This window comes from Ambystoma mexicanum, chromosome 12, assembly GCF_040938575.1.
Source record: "Ambystoma mexicanum isolate Mex_15411 chromosome 12, UKY_AmexF1_1, whole genome shotgun sequence".
NCBI lineage: Eukaryota > Metazoa > Chordata > Amphibia > Caudata > Ambystomatidae > Ambystoma > Ambystoma mexicanum.
In genome coordinates this window covers 1,256,083,531-1,256,106,493 of record NC_090936.1, presented here as the reverse complement: position 1 = coordinate 1,256,106,493, position 22,963 = coordinate 1,256,083,531, and the positions used below count along the sequence as shown (strand labels likewise).

General features: G+C 48.6%; 1 protein-coding gene across 1 annotated transcript in view; it reads right to left on the bottom strand.

Moving 5' to 3' along the window:
- The window catches only part of LOC138514773 (NXPE family member 1-like), a 212,282-nt gene that overhangs the window by 139,022 nt on the left and 50,297 nt on the right, over nt 1–22,963 (bottom strand). Inside the window, exon 3 of the mRNA XM_069630150.1 lies at nt 10,317–10,535. Within this exon, the coding sequence (XP_069486251.1) occupies nt 10,317–10,535 (219 nt within the window). The remainder of the gene's footprint in view (nt 1–10,316; nt 10,536–22,963) is intronic.

Below are 22,963 nucleotides of genomic sequence, written 5' to 3'. Positions count from 1 at the left end.
GAACCTTACATTGAATACGACTTCTCAGCCGTGAGAGGGGGAGGAGTGCAAGGGCACGCTAGAAAGGAGACTGAATCGGACAGAGTGCCTGTATGGCTAAATGCAATACCCGTATCAGATGTCTAACACTTGGATAGAGTAGCGATAGATATGAATAAGTCCCTGAGGGCATCATGATAGAGAAGGCTGAACTGAAGCTTCCAGCCCTTTAAGACGAGGTAGCAATACCTTTGAGATGAATTGGGATGCAGATGTTACTCAAACATCAATAATCGAAACGGCTCAGTTAGTTGGCAAAAGGAAAGCTTTTTTAATATCAATTATCTAAAACAGGTAGTACAACGGACATCAACAGACGTCTCAGTGTAAGATCTCTCAATGCATTCTTTTATAGCAAAAAATCGTCACTGATGACATTAACCTGCGTATTACTAATGTCATCCTACGTAGCAAACTACAAAAACCTATTGAAGAAAGTGATAGGTTCAGAGCGAACATCTTAGTATACGTTCCACACTAGTCTAATAAAGTGATAGGCTTATTAACATCAGGTGGGGCAACTAAGCCCTCCCCTTAAACAGGTCACTACCAACGCCACTAAATACGCAACGTCCCATTGGCTACACAAACTATAGGACCCTTAATCACGCGCCCCCCTATCATTGCTTGGCACTCTAACCTCTGTCAGTACTTTTCCACCTACGTTAGCAGTACACAGGCTGGTCTTCCAGGTCCTGGTGAGCTAGTCTCAACCATAGCTTCCCACCAATTAGCATATTCATCTATAATCACCTCAGTGGATTGCTGTCAATTAAGTCCTTGAACTTGTCTTTGGGAGTGTTCCTTCGATCTGGAGAATTCAGGGGAGTGAAGGCACGGTCTGCTCTCATGCGTAGGTGTGACCATCGTGTTCATTCAACTTCATCCTTCCACTTGACTTAAGACTACAAAATCGAGCCCTAGTGTATTTAAAATACTATTTTCTAATAGACCTCTGACGTCTTCCTTGTTTTTGTCCATGTTCTGAGCAAGAGTTTGATTCTTTCACACGATTTGTAGCCAATGTCTGCTCACCACAGCCTGATAAGACCTTGGCTTCTTGGCTCATCCATTCTCGCCTTTCTGAGATCTGCTTCTGTAATTCAATTGCTTTTTTAACTGCGGAAAGATCTATACTTTACTCCCTTTAATATATGTATACGTTGGCGCATACCGCAATCTATTCACTATAAAGCTAGCCTCAAGAATACTTTGTCTGCTTGCATTTCTTTGCATCTGTACACGTGTAAAAAGGCTTGATATCTTCATCAGTTCTGTAGCATAAGCTTCTTCATCTTGATCCCTAGATGTCACTTATCTTCGAAACCTTCTTGATGCCTTATAGAATATCTGCATTCTCTTGTCTCTGCATCTCTTCTATGTACGTCAGCTCGGCTTTGCGTGACGTCACCATTCTACCCTTCCATTTATTGGTCCTGCTTCTTCCGGGATTTCATTCAAATGGCCATCATACTGTCTCGTATGTAGGTATGGTTTTCTCGATGGGAACCTTGCTTCCAGGATTCTCTTCGGTATCAGTATTTTCACTGGTACTCCACGTGTCTCACACTGTGGTTCCCAACATACAGGCAATATGGGCAAGGTGGTTGAGGTGGGGGTACTTAGCTCCTTCTCTACAAGGTGTTCAGCCTTTAGGTCATCAGACTTAGAACTATTAAGGACTTAGACAGTAAGGATAAATGGGCAGTATATACTAATCCAGGCAGTAGGGGTGCCTGGGTTAGGGAGGATTGGTGCATTCTTGATGAGCGAGAGAGGGATGGTCATAGGGCCCCTTGAATTGTAAATTAAAGACATTGAACCGTCTCAATGTGCTTTTTTTTAGTCAACTGTGACAAAGTGAAGTATCAAATTGCATCACCCCATGACTATGACCCAAAATACTAGTAGACTTTTCCCCTCTCATTTCAGAAACCGAACACATCAGTAGGGCGAACACCTATGTGGAGGAGAGCCATCAGCACCCAACATAGAGACTTGTGAATGCTCCTGTGGGGATAGAAACCCTCCCAGGAGGGTGAACACCTATGTGGAGGAGAGCCATCAGCACCCAACACAGAGACCTGTGAATGCTCCTGCAGGGATAGACACCCTCCCAGGAGGGTGAACACACATGTGTAGGAGAGCCATCAGCACCCAACATAGAGACCTGTGAACGCTCCTGCGGGGATGGAAACCCTCCCAGGAGGGTGAACACCTATGTGGAGGTGAGCCATCAGCACCCAACATAGAGACCTGTGAATGCTCCTGCGGAGATGGAAACCCTCCCAGGAGTGTGAACACACATGTGTAGGAGAACCATCAGCAACCAACATAGAGACCTGTGAATGCTCCTGCAGAGAAAGAAACCCTGTGCAGAGAGAGACCAAGTTTACACAGAAGCCAATGTACGCCAGCGCTATGCCATCAGTGGTGCAGGAAGGGGAAAACAGAGACAGGAACTAGAGCACCTACATCGCAGTCCCCGAAACTGCACTCCACACGCCGTCCCAAGACTCCTGAGGTGGTGTCCAGAGGGGGGGCTTCTGGACCACAAGGGACTTCGAACAGAGCGACAGCCGCTCACATAGACTGTACTTACCTCACAGAGAACTAGTCCTTGGTTCCCTAAAATGGACATGAACGCTGTGCAACGCAGGCCGCTATTCCCCCAGCACAGCAGCCCCATGCAGAAAATGGTGGGACATAATTTGCATTTTAAAGCATTTTGTAATTCTGCTCCCTCATGGGCGGGGAAGACGCAGCCATATTGGCCAGGGTTAGAGGACCAATCAGAGCAAAGCGAGGGGTCAAAAGAGAAAATACAATACAGGAAGTTGTTGGTTGTTCAGGTGAGGTCAGAGAAGATGGAGGTGGAAGACCAAGAGACCAACAGACGGACCAACAATGGAGTGGAATGTGGAGATGATGTTGAGAGCAGCTTAGGCATTAGTTAGTAAGTGCAAGTGATACTGTGCTGTGAGTGCGCATGAAAGAGCAGCAAGCGTGTTTAAGAGAGCAAGTACAGAGAGTGAATGCAAGTGTTTGTGTGAGTGAAAGGTGGGTGTTGTTGAGAAAGTCTCTGAGGGAGGTTAGACAGATAAGGCGCTCTGTCTTTAGGTCTTCACGTCTAGTACAAGTGGGAACATAGACAGCAGGGTTTGAACCTGTGGTATAGACCAATCCTGGGTGTAGGGATGCCTGGTATAGGCAGGATCGGCGCTCATTGAAGACTACTCCTGGGTGTAGGGATGCCTGGGATAGGCAGGATCGGCGCTCTTTGGAGACTACTCCTGGGTGTCGGGTTCACAGGATAGGCAGGATCGGCGCTCTTTAGAGACTACTCCTGGGTGTCGGGTTGCCGGGGATAGGCAGGATCGGCGCTCTTTAGAGACTACTCCTGTGTGTAGGGATGCATGGGATAGGCAGGATCGGCGCTCTTTGGAGACTACTCCTGTGTGTAGGGATGCATGGGATAGGCAGGATCGGCGCTCTTTGGAGACTACTCCTGGGTGTATGGATGCATGGGATAGGCAGGATCGGCGCTCTTTGGAGACTACTCCTGGGTGTAGCGATGCACGGGATTGGCAGGATCGGCGCTCTTTGGAGACTACTCCTGGGTGTAGGGATGCCTGGGATAGGCAGGATCAGCGCTCTTTAGAGACTCCTTCTGGGTGTCAGGATGCCTGGGATAGGCAGGATCGGTGCTCTTTGGAGACTATTCCTGGGTGTCGGGATGCCTGGGATAGGCAGGGTCGGTGCTCTTTGGAGACTATTCCTGGGTGTCGGGATGCCTGGGATAGGCAGGATCGGTACTCTTTGGAAACTACTCCTGGGTGTCGGGAGGCCTGGGATAGGCAGGATCGGCACTCTTTGGAAACTACTCCTGGGTGTCGGGATTTCTGGGATAGTCAGGATCGGCACTCTTTGGAGACTACTCCAGGGTGTCGGGGTGCACGGGATAGGCAGGATCGGCACTCTTTGGAGACTACTCCTTGGTGTAGGGATGCCTGGGATGGGCAGGATCGGCGCTCTTTAGAGACTACTCCTGGGTGTCGGGATGCCTGGGATAGGCAGGATTGGCGCTCTTTGGAGACTACTCCTGGTGTCGGGATGCATGGGATAGGCAGGATCGGCACTCTTTGGAGACTACTCCTGGATGTAGGGATGCCTGGGATAGGCAGGATCGGCGCTCTTTAGAGACTACTCCTGGGTGTAGGGATGCATGGGATAGGCAGGATCGGCACTCTTTGGAGACTACTCCTGGGTGTAGGGATGCCTGGGATAGGCAGGGTTGGCACTCTTTAGACACTACTCCTGGGTGTAGGGATGCCTGGGATAGGCAGGGTTGGCACTCTTTAGAGACTACTCCTCGGTGTAGGGATGCCTGGGATAGGCAGGATCGGCGCTCTTTAGACACTACTCATGGGTGTAAGGATGCCTGGGATAGGCAGGGTTGGCACTCTTTAGACACTACTCCTGGGTATAGGGATGCCTGGGATAGGCAGGGTTGGCACTCTTTAGAGACTACTCCTCGGTGTAGGGATGCCTGGGATAGGCAGGATCGGCGCTCTTTAGAGACTACTCCTGGGTGTAGGGATGCATGGGATAGGCAGGATTGGTGCTCTTTAGAGACTACTCCTGGGTGTCGGGATGCCTGGGATAGGCAGGATCGGCGCTCTTTGGAGACTACTCCTGGGTGTCGGGATGCACAGGATAGGCAGGATCGGCGCTCTTTAGAGACTCTGCCTGGATGGAGGGATGCATGGGATAGGCAGGATTGGCGCTCTTTAGAGACTACTCCTGGTGTCGGGATGCACGGGATAGGCAGGATCAGTGCTTTTTAGAGACTCCGCCTGGATGGAGGGATGCATGGGATAGGCAGGATCGGCGCTCTTTGGAGACTACTCCTGGGTGTAGGGATGCCTGGGATAGACAGGATCGGCGCTCTTTAGAGACTACTCGTGGGTGTCGGGATGCCTGGGATAGACAGCATCGGCGCTCTTTAGAGACTACTCCTGGGTGTCGGGATGGACGGGATAGGCAGGATCGGCGCTCTTTAGAGACTACTCCTGGGTGTCGGGTTGCATGGGATAGGCAGGATTGGCGCACTTTAGAGACTACTCCTGGGTGTCGGGATGGATGGGATAGGCAGGATTGGCGCTCTTTGGTGACTACTCCTGGGTGTAGGGATGCCTGGGATAGACAGGATCGGTGCTCTTTAGAGACTACTCCTGGGTGTCGGGATGGACGGGATAGGCAGGATCGGCGCTCTTTAGAGACTACTCCTGGGTGTCGGGATGCATGGGATAGGCAGGATCGGCGCTCTTAAGAGACTACTCCTGGGTGTCGGGATGCCTGGGATAGGCAGGATCAGCGCTCTTTAGAGACTCCTTCTGAGTGTCAGGATGCCTGGGATAGGCAGGATCGGTGCTCTTTAGAGACTACTCCTGGGTGGCGGGATGGCTGGGATAGGCAGGATCGGCGCTCTTTAGAGACTACTCCTGGGTGTAGGGATGCCTGGGATAGACAGGATCGGCTGACAATACAATAAATTAGTTCCCAAGCACATTGTTTTTCATGGTGTATGAGCCTGGCGCCATAGGCGCCAGGACTGGCCCCATGAGGGCTTTTGAAGAGGATACCAGGCTCTAGGGGCCCAAGTCCTGACTCCACCTGGCCAATGGGTTTGCCAGAGGGGGTTTTGGGCGAGGGTCGTGACACCTGCACAACATTTGCACCACACCGCAGCAATTCAATGAAAGTAACATATTATTCCTACTAATATTTCCAAGACCCTATAACCTTTTCCCCTACTAATATTCAATGCAATGCAGCCTTTGCTTATGAGTGCACAACACGGGTGCATTGGGGTAAGGATAGAATGTAAGGATGTTTAAACTGGCTCTATTGTTCACTTTGTAGGGAAAGAGGAAATAGCACCAGATACATGTAGCATTTTTATTCAGCGCTGCAGCTTGATTCTTGATCAAAGGCACAAAGGAAATCATGTGCTATTTAATGGGCTGATTTGTCAAGGGGAGGTTCTCTTTGAATGACACATGAGTTTCAGAAAAAGTCTTGAAGCAGAAAGGGCTGGGTCACTCACTCACTCACTCACTGGCAAAGCGAGCAGACAGACTGGGAGAGAGTTAGTTCCTGGCCAGACTGACTCTCTTGTGTATGCCGGCAGCGCTGCAGGCCGATTATCTTGTGGACTGTCTGTCTCTCTCCTGGGTTGGCAGTCATCAGAAGAGTTGCAGTCTTGAGCACCCTTATCTGTGGTTGACCCTGTGTTAGGCAGAATCCTGTGCAGTGCCCTTACGGACCACTACACACAATTAAGACTACAGGTGGCAATACATGTTTTACCTTTGGTACAAGCCCGTACTACTATGTTAAAGTGGTAGGAGTAGCGGAGCAACCAGGCTTATCTCAAGAGTATATGAGCAGTAGCAGAGATTACACAAAGGACCACAATTACTGTGACCCAAGCAAAACACTGACTCAAGGTTGCAGGTAAAAATATAAGTACATTTATTTTTAAACCAAACCACACGTAAAATACACTACAACTAACCAATTCACTTTGTACGGTATAACTTCAAGGTAAGTATCCTGTGTTTTAGCGGACCGGTGTTGTGAAACAAAAGACGTTACCAGGATTACACTTGCGATCACTTTTTGACAGTAATGACATTTTGGTCTTACTAAAGAAACGCGTATCCGCGGCAAGAAATGTTACCAGGGCAAAAACACACTTAGCACCTGAGATACCCAGAGAGAGTTGGGGGCAAAAATCATAGGCAGTACTTTTGTCAAGGCAGACAGAACCAGAGAACACTCTTAGGCAGAAATTCAAGAGTCAATAGGCCGGAGCCAGTGTCAAGTGGAACTGGGTCCCTGTTGTCGAGGATCACACAGTCGGATAGTTCACGATTCAACGCAGCCAGGAGTACTTAGATATTGTCAACAGAGGAAGAAAAAGTTATAAGAAGGAGGGAAGACAAGGGCAAACCTTGGAGGCAAAGATAAGGGATTCACCCTAATTCCTCGAGCAGAACACAGTACCTTATTCAATGAAGAGGCTGGTGCCACGGCAGTTGTTCCTGGTAGTTTCCTGCAGACCCACGGTTCCTGGAGCTTCGATCCGAAAGAGGACGTCTGGAGGGGTCTGCACCACACAGGGCTGAAGCCGGCAGCAGCGACGGTGAATAAAAGGTGTGCTCCTTAAAAACAGGAGAGGCTCTTCAGATGGCTATCCGGTCCGCTACAGCAGTGTGCAGCGATTTCGACCACGAAGAGGATCCTCTGACTGTAGAAGATGAGCTGGTTATCCCCACCAAGCTCAAGGGAAGAAGACTCCGGACTGGATCTTCTCTGGTCGTCGAAGGGTAGATAGCTCAGGACTGCAGCAGGGCTTCACCGGGACGGGATAGTTGCAGCAGTCGACTTCTTCTCCGCTTCTCTTCGGTTCCTTGTAGTTCCAGTGGCAACTCTGACTTCTAGCCCAAGAGAACTGCCTTTTATGCAAGAATCCCCCATTCACACAGCCTGGCTGTCAATCACGCAGCAGGGGGGTTGTCCGGCCCGGACAACCAACTCAGCCAATCATGGCAAAGTGCGACTCAGGTTTCCTAGGATACCCTGTGCAGGGGGTGACTACACCCCTCCCTCACATTCAGCCCACCTAGACACCCAGGTGCCTAGAGGAGGGCTTCTTGGCAGAAGCCCACCAAAAGACAGTGAACAAAGAAGGCAAACCTGGTTTGCCGCACAAAGTAAAACAAAAGAAGGACTTTAAGAAAAAGAAATAGCGAACAAACCCGACCGGAGCCAAAAGAAAAAGTATTTGATCAAGCGGGTTTAAGTTCGAGGCTAATATAATAGCCTACAACAATACCACATTTATTTAGTATAATCACGGTAGAAAAGTTAGGGTAGATACCACTGCCACCAGCCAAGTCTAAATGTTAAAAGAGCGAAAAAATGCTCTAGGAGGTACAGATAAAAAGGGCTAAGGATTAACCCTTTCCAGTACTCCATGTAAGATGGGATATACTGGATCTGTGGTTAAATGACTAAGTAAAGTTAATGGCAACTTTACCCTTTTCTGGGGGACAGTAGTCAGCCTCAGAAATGGAGTCGGTGGGACGTCCAAAAGACAACCCTGTGTCACTGCACTGAAGGTGCTGTGTAACACACAAAAGAAGGAGGCTACTGAAGTGGTGTACTCCAGAGTCCACAATCACAAAAACAGATGAATTACACATGGCAAAACACAATTAAGAGTGGGAAAAAGGGGTACACTCTTACTAAGTGGAAAAACAAACTCCAGAAATCCAGCAAAGCTGCTGGGGGACTCACTTGGTGAGAGAAATTAGCCATAGAATGAGAACTCTTTCAAACACTCTGTGTGGTGTGGCTTGCAGAAAGGCTGGGAAGGATTTTGTGGGTTACTTCCAGGCTGGTTCGGGGAATATCGCCAGCTGAATCTGGGTAATTATGGAGTAATTGAAGAGCGTGTTCAGTGGATGATTGATAAAAAGCAGCGTAGGGGAAATAAGTCATTTCATTTTTAGGCACTGCATAGTAACATTTGAAACGTGTATGTAAAACTGTGTTCAAATTTCTCCAAGTTTTGCTGCAATAATACTCAGAGGGACAGAGGTTGTGCCAACTTTGTTGTGGAATTCAAGGTCAATGTTGACAGAACTCTGCACATTATCGCAAACAGAGTCTTTTGAAATTCATTGCAGGAAAGACTTTAATTATGTTTGAATTACAATGTGGATACACATGCCATTCTGTGTCACTTGCATATTTCTAATTTTTGATATAGTATAACAATTCGTAAAGGTGACTTAGCCTCTGCATTATCATGATGTGTCTGAATAAATGTGCTAGTGCATAGGCTGGGGTCCAACTGGTGGTAAGCTCATTTTATGGCAGGCGGTAATTCAGATTACCACATGTGGTAAAACATAAGATAAATCATTTTTTTTAGTAGTTTAGCTTTTCAGAATTGTTATGCGTGTGTGTGAGAAGAACTATTTCGTGATGTGAAAGGATCAATGTATTTTGAAACACAGCAAAAGGGCAGAAGTGGCATTGTACTTAAGATATCGCAAGCAGATAGGAGTGTACTAAGTTCAGTAATTGCTTTCTGTTAGTGTCCCTGGAAAAATAATTATTAGGCAACATTTTGAAGTTAGTCTCGCCACTAAAAAGATGCCCCAATATATTAGCAAGAGCTAACAAAATAACGCTAAGCCAAAATACCACAATATGCTAGATATAGCCCAAAAAAGATCTCTAAGACACCCCTAGCTGGACTCAGTTTCAGCAATCTCTTAAAGCTGTCCAGTATGTTAGATTAGGTCATTGCCAATTAACTCAGTGCAGGGGCCACATTGGACAACAGGCAGGGCTCATACAAAAAGCAGTCAGAAGTGTCATGTCATCACTCTAGCATCACTCATCCCTCCCACAACCCGCAGATAAACCTAAAGCGAGGTAAACCCAAACCTGAAACCTAGCACTCAGGCTGCTCTCTGATGGAATGGTATTACCCACCAGATACCCAATGCCAGAGTTCAGACCTGCACTGTGCCAGTCACTGCACGCACTACTCGCTTTACAGACTACCTTAGCAACACCTAGCCTCATTGGACTGCACGCACTACTCGCTTTACAACCTACCTTAGAAACATCTAGCCTCATTGGACTGCACGCACTAGTCGCTTTACAGCCTACCTTAGCAACACCTAGCCTCATAGGACAGTACGCACTACTTACTTTACAGCCTACCTTAGCAACATCTAGCCTCATTGAACACAAAGGCATAACCCCCAATGTATATTGTATGTAACATTTATATCTTACAAACTTCATTAATTTCAAGATGACAATTGTATGACTAACAACATTGAGCCACACACACTAGCCACAGTCACACAATTGCATTGTGAGTTTGGAGTACCCTTCTGACACATCCTTGAACTAGTCACAACATAAAGGCACGATTCACTCAGACACCCACTGCTGTTAACCACACTCTAGAGCTGTGCAATGGCTGCACGTATGCTGCAAAGTCATACCAATGACAGCGGTGTGCTACAGAAAATACCTTTGGCATTGGCAAACTCATGAAAATGGAAGAGGTGGGGAGCTATATACCCACATTACCTGGACAGCCTGTGCAACCTGCGTTGTGCATGAGGGTGGGCCACACACGGCTCCAGCACACATGAGCATGTGACTTACTGCTGACCTACTTGGGAGGGTTTTGTTGACGTAGGTTATCCACTGGATAAGGGTGGAGTCTCCGATGAAGTGCAGGGACTTCCCCTTAAGGCATCCATTGATCTCAGCCTCCGCGGTGTATCTGGTCATGCTGCAGGAGATGGGGTGCCAGACGTTCTGCAGAAAGTAACCTCCAGGAAACTGAACCTCCATCCCTGTTTTACACTTCTCCTTCACAGGGGCAGTCTCATCTGCAAAGTCAAGTGTAAAGGAAAAGTTATGAAGAATCGAATCTGGGTGTCCTGATCAAACCACTTTGCAATCCCAATTACACTCACTCTACCATAGACAAATCCCCAACCTACCACACAACGCCCCCCAGACAAATCAAACACACTCTAGTCACGGCCTTAGCACCACTCATACCAACCCGCCTCCCCTGTCACACATCCCTCAACTCTCCACAACAATTAGAACACCATCAGCACACAAGCACGCAAACTACAAGAAGAACTGCAGTCCCAGAACACAATCCCTGCCACCAGAACACCACTCAAACACTGCCACATCAAATAAAACCAGCCATACGCCATGCCAAAGCCAACCATTTCCTCCAAGACGTCCAATCTTTATTTATTTCTATTGTATTTTGTTGGGCATTTGTTGGGCACTTATACATCAAAGAATTGCATTTCAAAGTCCCCACAGAGCAAAGTGAAGGGAACAAGGGAAAGCAGGTCAATGGAATATGATAACAGTGATGAGCACAATGCAATAGCAGTCCTACTAGGCCTAGTGAACATTTAGAGCGTGCAAGTGCAGAGAGAGGGAAGGGTCAGGGTAGGGGGTAAGTGCTGGAGGTTCCACAGAGGGGGGAAGTGCAAGAGAGCCACTTGCAAAGTTAACGGGTAAGTGTCAGGTAATGATCACTTGGTGGAAGAGGGCTCACCAGCCAATACAGTAAGTGCATGCCTGTAATACATCACAGGCCAGTTGATGTCCAAAGGCAAGTGCAGGGGAGGACAAATGCTGCAGGCAATTGGACAGTAGGCTAGGACCCATAAGGACACATAAGGGGCCAGGCCACCAATCACAGCGACTGTGGGGGTTTAGCATGGGAGGGAGAGATGGAAGGAGGAGGAGAAGAGGAAGGTCTTGATGTGCTTGCAGAACTTGAGCAGTTCCGGCTCAAGATGGAGAGAAAGGGGTAGGCTGTTCCAGAAGAGGGAGTCAGCCAAGGAAAGAAAACGGCCACCCGCTCTCTGCTTAGAGAAGTGATTGACAAGCAGATAGTTGGAGCCGGAGGATGGGAAGGATCTGGAAGGAGAGTATTTGGTGAGAGAAAGTTGCAGATGGCATGGTCCCTGGCCCCAGACAGCCGTGTGGATGATGCAAAGGGATTTAAATGTGATCCTTGCAGCAGCCAGGATCAAGTGAGAGATTTTAGGGCTGGATTCATCTGGAGAGATCTGCCACCAATCTTCCACAGAACACTATTCAACATTGTTGATAGGTAAGATTTTCATATTTATGAGAAATCTTCCTGACCTGTGTCAACCCCAGAACCTTTTGCTTGGACTTGGTAATTATTTTACCTTGTACCTATTAGAGTGAGAATCTTTCTCCCACTCAGCTAGTCTTTTACTCTCTTTATGGGTTACCTTTGTATGTCGCTCCATAGTGTGTGAATGGAGTTATAGTTTCCTATAACCTTTGGGCTTAGGCTGGGTTGCCTCTTAGGGCTTCCATTTGTAATTTCTATTATCATTATTTGGATGAACTACTGTTCCCAAGAGGTAAAGAGTGATTGTCATCCCCTTTACATTTTATATAGTGAGCCTGCACACCCCTTATGTGGAGTGCTGGGGGGATTCAATGTATTCCCTTTCTTACTTACCTGGTAAGATTTGTTTTACAATCGCAAGTTTCCTTGAATGGCTGGTGGAAGTGTAACTACTTTTATGACGTTTAGTCATTATTGCTCGCAGGCTGTTAAATTAGCCTCAGCAATGCACATAAGGCCCACCTGTATGCTAGAATGGGATACTTCTTTTTTTGCCATTTCTCGTATGCTTGTTCTTTCTGAGGTCTTCTGATGCCTTTCTAGGCAGGAATGACCTGAGTGGAAGTTTTGTCTTTGGCGGTAATCCTTTGGATTCCCTGCCGAGGCTCCAGAGTGTCTATGAAGGTTAGAAGTGAGGGAGGAGTCCAAAACTCTGCAGCCCTGTGTCTTCCACCTTGCCCGAAAGGAACCCAGTCCCACGGGGGGGATGGCTGTCCTGATTGGACAACCAGACCACCCCTTACTGTAAACTGCAGTGAGAGTTTGCATAAGCTGGGCTAAATGTCACACTTTCACAGACCGTGATAACCTTCACCCGCCCATCTCCAACACTTGGGACAGGGCGCTTGTCATGAGGACCTGCAGGAAGCTTGTCTCCAAGCTGAACACCTGGTATGATTCTGATCTAGCCTCTCTGAAACGCAACTGCAGAGTTTCTGAGCGGAAGTGGCAGGCCTCAAGCACATTCTGCACCAACGTCAATACAGGCTCTCCATCCCCTAGAAGAAAATAGCCTACATTGAAGCCTGCATCTCTGGGGCCACTACCAACCTGAGCAAACTGTTTAAAATTTGCAAGGAATCTCCAATTCTACTGCAGTCACCACTTCTCCCCTTCCTTCTCTTGTCGAATGAGAAATCATATCGTGCCTCCTATATTGAATATATTGTCCTAAGCCAAGTCGCTTTACGAGGAGATCCGCGTAGCAAGGTCTTGACCTTAGATCAGTATTAGCCGCCTATTTAGGTTTATCCGCCTTTTTAGATTTCCACTCTAAAGTCACCCCGTGTTCTAAGATGGTGGACAGTGTTGTTCTGCTTGTAACATGGTTGACCTCTGCATGTGAGTTAATGTATAAACTGCCCGCAGGCCAAATGTTAGGGTCATGTACTGAGACCTTGTCCTTCGTTGACCTGTGTATAAAGGATTACCTGTGCCAATGATACTAATCCATGAATATATATAGTGCACAATACTGTTCGAGCTTCTAATGTGAACACTTGTTTGACTAAATTGTCCAAGATATGTGCGAAGGCCCAATGTGAAATCCAAAGACACACTGTAGCTATTGTAACTTGTTGGCGAATGTATTAAGGATAATCCGTAAATGTATAGATGCATAAATTAGAAGCAAACTCGGCACGAACCCTAGATCCGAGATTCATTAACTTGCAACTGGGCTGGACATCATGTTTTGGACTGTATAAAAGGTGCGACTATTCTGATGTACAATCCCACTCACTGCACACACCAAATAGGGCTGGTATTTGCTGTGCTGTACTGAGGGGCTGATAGCTATCTGTTGTTTTGTCCTTTGAGAACTGTTCAGTTACTTTGAATAAAGATCTGTGTATCTTTATAACCTGCGTTGGTGCATTTCCTTTTTTGGTACTCAGCCTCGATATCTTCTTTTGCTTTTACACTCTGACCCTCTACACTGCACTTGCTTCTCGCTTCTTAACCAAAACTCAGGACATCCTGCCCTCGCTCTACTCTTCACCCCCTCTCCATCACCCACTCTCAGGCCTCCCTTGGCCCCCCTCTTCCCTTTCCTCCTACTCTCCTCTATCTTGCCTATACCACTGGATGATATATCTAGACAAGCCCTCTCTATGAAAGTCTCCTCCTAACAGGTTCTCCCCTGCTTCTCCAGAACTATCTAGGACAACATTTCCTTCCTTGCTCCAGCCTTGGCTAATAAGTGGAGGGAAGCTTGAAGGAGAGCTGCATGTCATCTGCATATCATTGGAAGTGAGAAGATAAGGCAGAGATCAAATGGCTAGCGGGGCAAGGTAGATGTACAAGAGCCACAGTGAGAGGATAGACCCCTGAGGGACACCACAGGTGGACAGTGTGATGGGGAGAGAGAAGTGCCCATTTGAATCTGGGAAAGCTGTTCAGAGAGGAAGAAGGTAAACCAGTCCAGTGGCAGGTCTGTGGGCATCACAGAGCCATTTATAAGGGTGGCATGATTGACCATATCAAAAGCAGAGGACAGGTCAAGAAGGATCAGAATGTAAGGAGAGTTGGGATCGAGATTAGAGAGCAAGTCTTCACCAGTGTTAAGGAGAGTGGTTTCCATGCCTCGGGCAGCTCTGAAGCCAGACTGGTGGTCGTGTAGACAACCAACAGATCCAGTCTGGTGGATAAGCTGGAAGAGGGCCAGCTTTTCAAAGAGATTGACCAACAGGGCAGCAGGACCTCTGCCATGACGCAATGACCAAGTGCCATGAGGACAGTAGCAGGGCTCATAGGTTTAGGCTAACAGGCAAGAGGGTACCATATAGCACACAGCAATGCTTGTTAGCTTTTCACATGCTATAGGCAGTGGCTGTGTTACACTTTTGCTTTTGGCCTGCATTGGGGCACATAACATTGCATTGCTTGCATGTGCTGCATTTCATAGAGACGATGCAGCACATCACTGTTCATGTAGCACATTGCCCCATGCCTGTGCATGACCTGCAGCACACTGCAGGCCAGCTTAGCAACCACTGCTTGCCTGCACAACATGATTGCAGAAAATGCATAGTGCTTGGTGTCACATTCCCGCATTCATAGACAACACACAGCACAGTTTGGGACACACCTGCCCACTGGCCAGCTCATGACATTACATTTTGAGTTACGTGGCAGCTGCACAGAAGCTGCATGTAACACTACAACACTTTCATAATCTGGCGCAGCACACACACATACACACGCACACACACCTCACCATGTTATATCTTCTCGTATGAAAGGCATGCCCGCCATTTTGCTTTTGGTAGTGTGAAGCACATGACACAGCATTATTTTATCTTTGTGCCTGTAGGGATCCTGGGCGCTATGAGCAAGAGCTCTGCCATTTTGAATAGGCCTCAGTGAGAGGCATTAAGCTGCTATTATAGTGTAGCAGCCCATAGTTGCTAGCTGAGACCACTTGATTGTATTTCGTCTTGCCCTGCAAACAAGCTGAGAGCTCAAGGGCAGGTGGGGAGGGGTGTGAGGTAGTTGACAGCATTTACTGCAAGTGAAGCGTTTCTCAAGGGGCTACTGCCTGGCTCCAGACAACAAGTGTTGCCTCATCAGATTGGGAAAGAATACATCATGTTTTTGAAGGTCACAGCGAGGGTTCTCAGGCAGCCATAGTATGAAATGTGCAGAATAAAATGGATACATTGGAAGAAATGATGATCCAGGAGCGGTGTTCAGAAGACCATTCATTACAGGGAGGGTACCAGAAGATGGTGACCAGGACTGACAACATGTCACAAGATAGGGATCTACACAGTGAGCAGGTGCAGATTCTGGAAATGGGGAATTGATAAAGGAGGCATGTACCATGTTGGTTCATTGCCTATTGGCCAATCTCGGCGGTACGCCAAGGCCCCAATTGGTGAGGTAGCATGGCCCAATTAAAATGAAGCCAAGATGGGATTTGTGAATTGTCTGGGCTGATCAAGAGGTGTGTGACTATGTTGAGGTGGTGGTGTTTTTCCTGCGATGAAATTGTAACTGCCAATAGTTTTAGACCAATGTATAGTGTTCTTTAGGCGGCTCTTGACGACCAGCCAATGATGATATTAGGATGATGGCTTTTTTTTACGCTTCTTTCAAGATATGCTAAAGTTCTGTTTGTGGCTATTAAACCTTGTGCCAGCAAAGGGCATGTCAAAGTTGGCTTGTTCCGCTCTTCCCGGGCGTGATGCACACATACATGTTGTGTTTTTTCGTGCATGTGGTGCACTCCTTTTTGAGTTCTTGTGGAATGTTTTCCCCTGATTTTGGACCTGAGTTGACAGCACCCCTATCTCTAAAGCATGACAGTGAAATGTCTGTCAGAAGTGATGTTCGGAAGAAACATCTGGATACAGATTTTTATTTTTATTTAATTTCAATTTTTACATTTAAAGCGGCGCACAAAACCCTCAGGCATATAGGCGTTAGTAAGTGCAAATTGACATTCTACATAGTTCAAGACCACGCATAATGGTTGAATCATGCAAGTGGTTTTGAAGTCATAAGGGGTAATTCACAGAATAATTGTGCACCGAAATTTGTGGCGCAAGCTGGCGCAAGCATGAAAAATCAAGCGCACGTGTGCGAATCGCATGCGTGAGATTCATGGAAGGTCCTGCGCATGTTTTTCCCGGGATGTGCGCCAAATCCGCGCTTACCTTACACGTCACTGTGACTGTCCAAACGCATACAACTTCTCGCGCACACACCTAAAAAGGTGGCGGAACACAGGGAATGGGGAACAACGCGTGAAAATGTAGGCGTAATTGTGGAAGTACCACTGGGAAACACATGCAACGCCCACACGCTAGTGAACAACACGTATTCATGGAATCGAATAGGGAAAGCCCAAGCACGTCAAAACACACGCACAAATACGTCCGCCACATGAAAGCAGGCGGAAGCGCCCCGTGCAGCATAAAAGTGCACGCAAACAACAAACAAGCATATACAGCTACGATGAATGTCCCATTCCTCGCAGCAGTGAACGTGGGACACCGCAGGAGGAGGAGAATAGCCAGGCCCCGCATTTTTTTGGCCAGGACCAGCCTTTTTGGGAAGCCTGATGACCAGGTCTATGGCAGGTATAGGTTTCCACCTCATATCATCCTAGACCTGGTCACTGAGTGGGAGGAAGAACTCACATCACCCACCCTGTGCTCCCAAGCCTTGAGCCCCTTGGAGAAGGTGCTCAATGTACTGCATTTTTTGGCCACTGGGTCATTTTAGCAGACAACTGCCATAGTGGGGGGCGTCTCACAGCCCACGCAGTCACGTTGTCTACACCAGGTGTTGGCAATCATCACTGCGCGCCCCTCAGTCCGCAGGCACATATACAGGCCCAGAACACCCGCAGAAAGGCAGGCCATGTTCCTGGACTTCTACAGGGTGGCACACTTCCCCAAAGTGCTTGGTGCCATAGATTGCACCCATGTGGCCCTACGTCCACCTAGGGCCACTGAAAACATCTACCGCAACCGCACGTACTGGCATTCCATGAACGTGCAGGTTGTATGCGATGCCAAGGGAATCATCACCTCTATCTATGCAAACTATCTAGGGTCCACCCATGACAGTTTCATATACAGAATGTCCGCCCTGAGCCGGGCCCTGGAAGCTGGGAAGCATGGCGACACATGCCTCATAGGTGAGTACAAATGCCTGTGCACATGCATGCATGTCACACACAGACAAATACACAAGCCCAACTAAAGACAACCATTATCACCTTACCAGGGGACAGCGCCTACCCTCTGAGCACCTACATGATGACGCCAATACGGAACCCCACCACACCACCCCAGGTAAGATACAACGCAGCCCATATTACAACCAGGGCCATAGTGGAGTGCACATTCGGAGTGCTAAAGTCACGCTTCCGCTCCCTCGACTGCTCTGGCGGACAGCTACTATATGCACCCCCAGTAGTGTGCAGGATCATTGCGGCAGCATGTGTCCTGCACAACGTTGCAACACGGCGGGGCGTACCGGTGGACATTGTGGTGCCCCCACATCCCCAACCACACGCATGGCCACTGCGCATGGGAGGGGAAAGGGCCTGTGGCGAGGCAGACCATACCCAGCTTGTGGCCACATTTTTCACCTAAACTCCAACCCCTGTGGAGTGCACACAGGCCTGGCACATACCAGGTGACAATCGATGATGAGAAAGGGACAGTTAACTCTCACAACCTTACCACACTGAGAATGTGTCCACGGAAGTGCCACATTGTGTGCATCCCTAGCTACTTAAACACAGCCAATCCCATGTGACCAAAAGGAACACATGCAAGGTGCATATGCCACCCACCCCCCTGCAAAACCGGACATGAAAGTACTGGTATGCCACCCAAACCCTCCCAACCCCCATGACCCGCGTCTGCCACACCATACCATGGTATGCAACGGTAAAACATCAAACCATATGCACAACACATGACACAATAGTCATGAAGTGCCACGTGACGAAAACCTCACACCCTGAAAACTGTGTACAAATGCATGCCACCAGTGGTGCAAGCAACAACAGTCAGAATACTTGTTTCCATGCACATTGGACAATAGCAAATTGGCATTACAAACACTGTGTGCTGCGTGTGTGTCCCCTGCAACACACCGTGCACTGGACAGCAAAGTGAGTGTGCATTGCTTTGGGGAAACCCCTTGAGCATCATGAAAAATAAGTACAATCAACAAAATAGTAGCCAGAGATGCATGCACACGATCAATGAACATGGATTGTAGGGACACAGCATGCCTGAGAAGGCAATCTGGGTGCACGTTTGTGCATGGTGTCGCCGTAGTAGGTGTGGGGTGGCGTTGCCTAAGTGTGTGTGCCAGTAGGGACATGCATCAAATACATGCATGTGAAAGGAAGTGAGCCTCAGTGTCCTCTACACAGCACATGTGAACATTGCACTCAAGGACCCCCCCGTGTGTTAAACTACACTATTCCCCTGACACTTCCAAATGAAACCCAACATAGGATCAGCCATTGACCAGCAGAACATATCATGTACAGAGTACCCCACATCGACAATGGCAGACAGTGAGCAATCACTGATTCATTGAAAATCCTTATAGGGCCTACACACAAAGTTCATCAAAGCGCCTCAAGGAGGGAGGGAACAAGGGAGAATAACAGTACCTTCCTACAAGTCCTTCAAACAGTCCAGAATGTGAAAATGAACAATCAAATCAAAGTACATAGTACAAGTGCTTGTAACAATAAGGGAGAGTCTAGGGAGGCAATGTGGGAAAACAAAACTAGCATCATCATTGCTATGCATGACGGCAATAGTTGCAGTGCAGGAGCCACATAAGGAGGGGGGGTAAGGGAAGAGGAGGGAAGAGATGAGGAGAGTAACAAAACAAGTGACAAACTATGGAAGGTTGATTAATTATCAAGATAGTGCTGGGGAGGGGGAGAAGAAACACAGAAGGGAAAGGGGGAACAGATGACCTGTAATCAGTGGTGGCGGGACTGATGATAAAAGTAAGTACCAAAATAAAACTCAAAAAGCTGAAAGTTTGGGGGTGGATGGACAGTGGCAGAGGGGGAAGTGTCTGTAAAGACCAAGGAGCTATGTATCACCATGCCCGACGCAATTGGTGTAGTGCCAGAAAAAGACAGACAGAGGACAAGGAGGAGGGGAAAGGGTGGTGGAAAGGGAGAGGGAGGAGAGAAGGGAGGAGGGGGCCAAGGTGTAAGGACAGGAAGGGGGAGAGTGGGAAAGAAAGCACACACAGGGGGCAGAGGGAAAGAAGACGGTGCAGAAGGGGAGGGGGTGTGATGGTGAAGGGGGAGACAGAGGGAGACTGATGGGGGGCAGGTAGAGACTGGCAGGGGGCAAGGGAGACAGGGGGAGACTGGCAGGGGGCAGGTGGAGCCAGGCGAGGGGCAGAGGAGACAGGGGGAGACTGGCAGGGGGCAGGTGGAGACAGGTGGGGGGCAGGGGAAACAGGGGGACAATCAAGGGACCCAGAAGGGTGGTGGACAGGGGTAGACAGGGCCACCATTGTGGGCCTTTGGTAGTGGAGGCAGGCTCCAGCCTCCTGGTTGGCCGGACTGTCACAAGGGCCATGTGCAACCAATGGGAAGGGGGGAGCAGGTCCAGGCCACAAACATGACAGTCAAGTCAAAAGCAATGCAGCCATATTTCAAATGGCACAACAAAACACCACACCAGGCAGGGCTGCAAGATGGCCAAAGCAGGCCAAGCAAGGAATTGGTGGTCGTTCAAAGGCATGGTGACAAGGATAACTCGGCGTGCAGCGTTCATGTGGCATATCAAAATCACTATAGGGCAAGTGTCCCAATGCAACATTGTCAGCACACAGACCCCTCCCACCATCAGTGTGTGTTGCGCAGCCAAAGGGTGCATGGTACTGCCTACAGCAGGAAGTGCATGAACATAGACAGTCAATTCATAAAAAAATCGTAAGCAACATGATGAAATGCACAGTCAACAGAATACTCACCAAAATGAAGTGCAGACATGCATTGGAGAAGCCATCCGGAATACCCACTAGGGGTGTACGCACAAGTAGGACTGCAGGCTGGCCACAGATATGACGGAAGCCCAATGCCCCTGTGTGAGATGCAGTCACACCGAGCCATCCTTGTGAGCCCATGGAAAGGGGAAGCAGGAGTAGCATATGTGTCAGGGCCCCAAGCAAAACACATACCGAGACAAGCCTGAATGGGCCCAGTTGGAATACCCAGTGGATGCCTTCAAATGCTACAAAGCACCACACTGTCACATGAATGCACAAAAGACCAAAAAATATATACAATAATAATTATTTGCAGGAAAAAAAAAAAGAGTATTATTGCAGGAAAAAAAATGCCCACATATGACTCGGGGGTGGGAGAGGCACCCGGGGGGTGGGGGAGGCACCCAGTAGGGGAGAGGTACAGGGTGCACCTCAACACCCATATGTGTAGATGTTTTTTTTAAACTCACTGGGCTCAGCGCCTGCAGCCCGACCTATGTGGGAGATAGGTTGTCGTTGTCACCCTCTGTATGGAAATCAGAAGGTGGATGCAGCACGGTTGCCTAACCATGCCTATACGCGCCTTGCCCCTCAGCGGCAGCAAGCATGTGGGTATGTGGGTCTGGTAAGCCAGGTCCTCCATGGCAATGACACGTAGGTCAGCATGCATTACCTGTCACACGTGTCACGCGTGCTTCCTCCTGCAAGGACTCAAGTGTAAGACAGAGTTCTGCCTGCATGGCCTCACATGACAAACGGTGCGGCTCTCAGCTTGCATGGAGTTCAGCTGAGATGGTTCTTTCAAGCGGCACCATCCTGTCTTCTGCCCACCTACTCTCGTTCATCCAGAGCGTAGCCAGAGTAGATCGGAGGGATTGGTGTTCAACCCTCAGGGCCTCACGGTGTGCCTCTGCTTGAGCATCAAGTGCTTGATGCAGAACCACCATTTCAGCCTGGCGCACCACTTGCCTTTCCGGTGGAAGGATGGAACGGGCCACACTTTCCATACCTTGAGCCATCATCTCAACTGCTCCGCCCTGTTGCTGTGCTATGGCAATAATGGCATGCTCCCACTCAGTTGACCCTGGTGGCACACGGCCACCACGTTGCCGGACACCACAACTGCTGTGCCCAAGGAGCCGTGGTCCTTGCTGGGTTGGTGCCGCCCGTGGCTGCAGGACTGCATCTCTTCATCAACCTGATGCCCCAGGAACATGGCCAACTGGTGTGGAGTGTGACCCTTTGAAGTTTAGTTTATTTGTACCCTGCACCCGTAACCACCACAGGCGGACATTCCAACCCCACCTGGCCCCCTACTGCAGGTGTCGCGGACAGAAGATCATCCAACACAGGATCACTTACTGGTGACGACACATCATGATGCAGATCCGGCTCAACATAGTGGTCAGAGGATACATCAGAGCCTGACTCAGAATAAGCTCTGGACACGATGGCCTGGAGCATCAGTGGGTTCTCGTGGGCTGCCACCCTACGACCACCACTGGTGCCTGGTTGTTGATGTGAACTGACCACCGTGTCTGGGATGACATCTTCATCCGCTGCCTCCAGTGCGTCATCACCTGTAACATAAACAAAATAAACATGAACACGCATGTCAGTAGCACATACCACACACATACAGATCACAACATTGGCAGCCAACACATGAAGCACCCATGTCACACGCAACTCAAACCCCAACATGCATCCAGTGGCATAGCAATGCAAGGGTATCCCAAAAGCAGAAAGGGATGTGTGCAAAATGTGAAGGCAACACATGTATAGCATGTTTCACATCACCTCCATCATACACAACCTCTAGCAGGCACATATCCAAAGCAGAAATGAGAGATGGCAACAAAGAGATGGCACGTAGCATAAGCATGGGGGAACATACAAATAGCCACAGCTGGCAATTAAACCAAACACACCATCACACATGTAACATGCATGTTCATGTGCAGCACTCAACTACCATCGACTATGCAGAGTACATGTGTCACAGGAGGCACCTACGCTAGTGCGTTTCTATACAGTGAAAGGCAGGACATGGGTACATACATGGCAGGTCACTATCACACAGCAGCATTGTGTGTTGGCATGTTGAAGGGCTGAACTTGGCACAGGAGTGGGTGTGTGCGGTGCAGTGCATATGTAGCCCCTCAACTTCCAACATCAACACGTACATAGTGATGTCAATCTCCAAACATGACGGCAGTGTAAGGGCAATTGCAGCCATCATGTGCAAATGGCATGCACTATGTACCGTGAAACACCCACCCTCTGAGCAATAGCAGGGAGGCACTGCATGGCAATGAAAGGTTCACCACAGAACTGTGCATTGGCAGACAGTGTTGGCATGCGTCTATTGCATCTCGTCAGTCAAATGTTACTACAGCCAATGAGAAGTGGACATGATGCAGGACAGATGAGGAACCATCAGTAGTACACCCATGCATGCAGAAGACACAACACCAGTTTAACATAGGCAGGGGGGCCTCTAACAGGGGGAGCCATGTGCACGACACAGATGTGGACACCCTGAAGTCGTGCGTGATGACACACAGACCCACAGTGAGCATGAAATGGCTGTCCAAATAACATGACACTTGGATCATC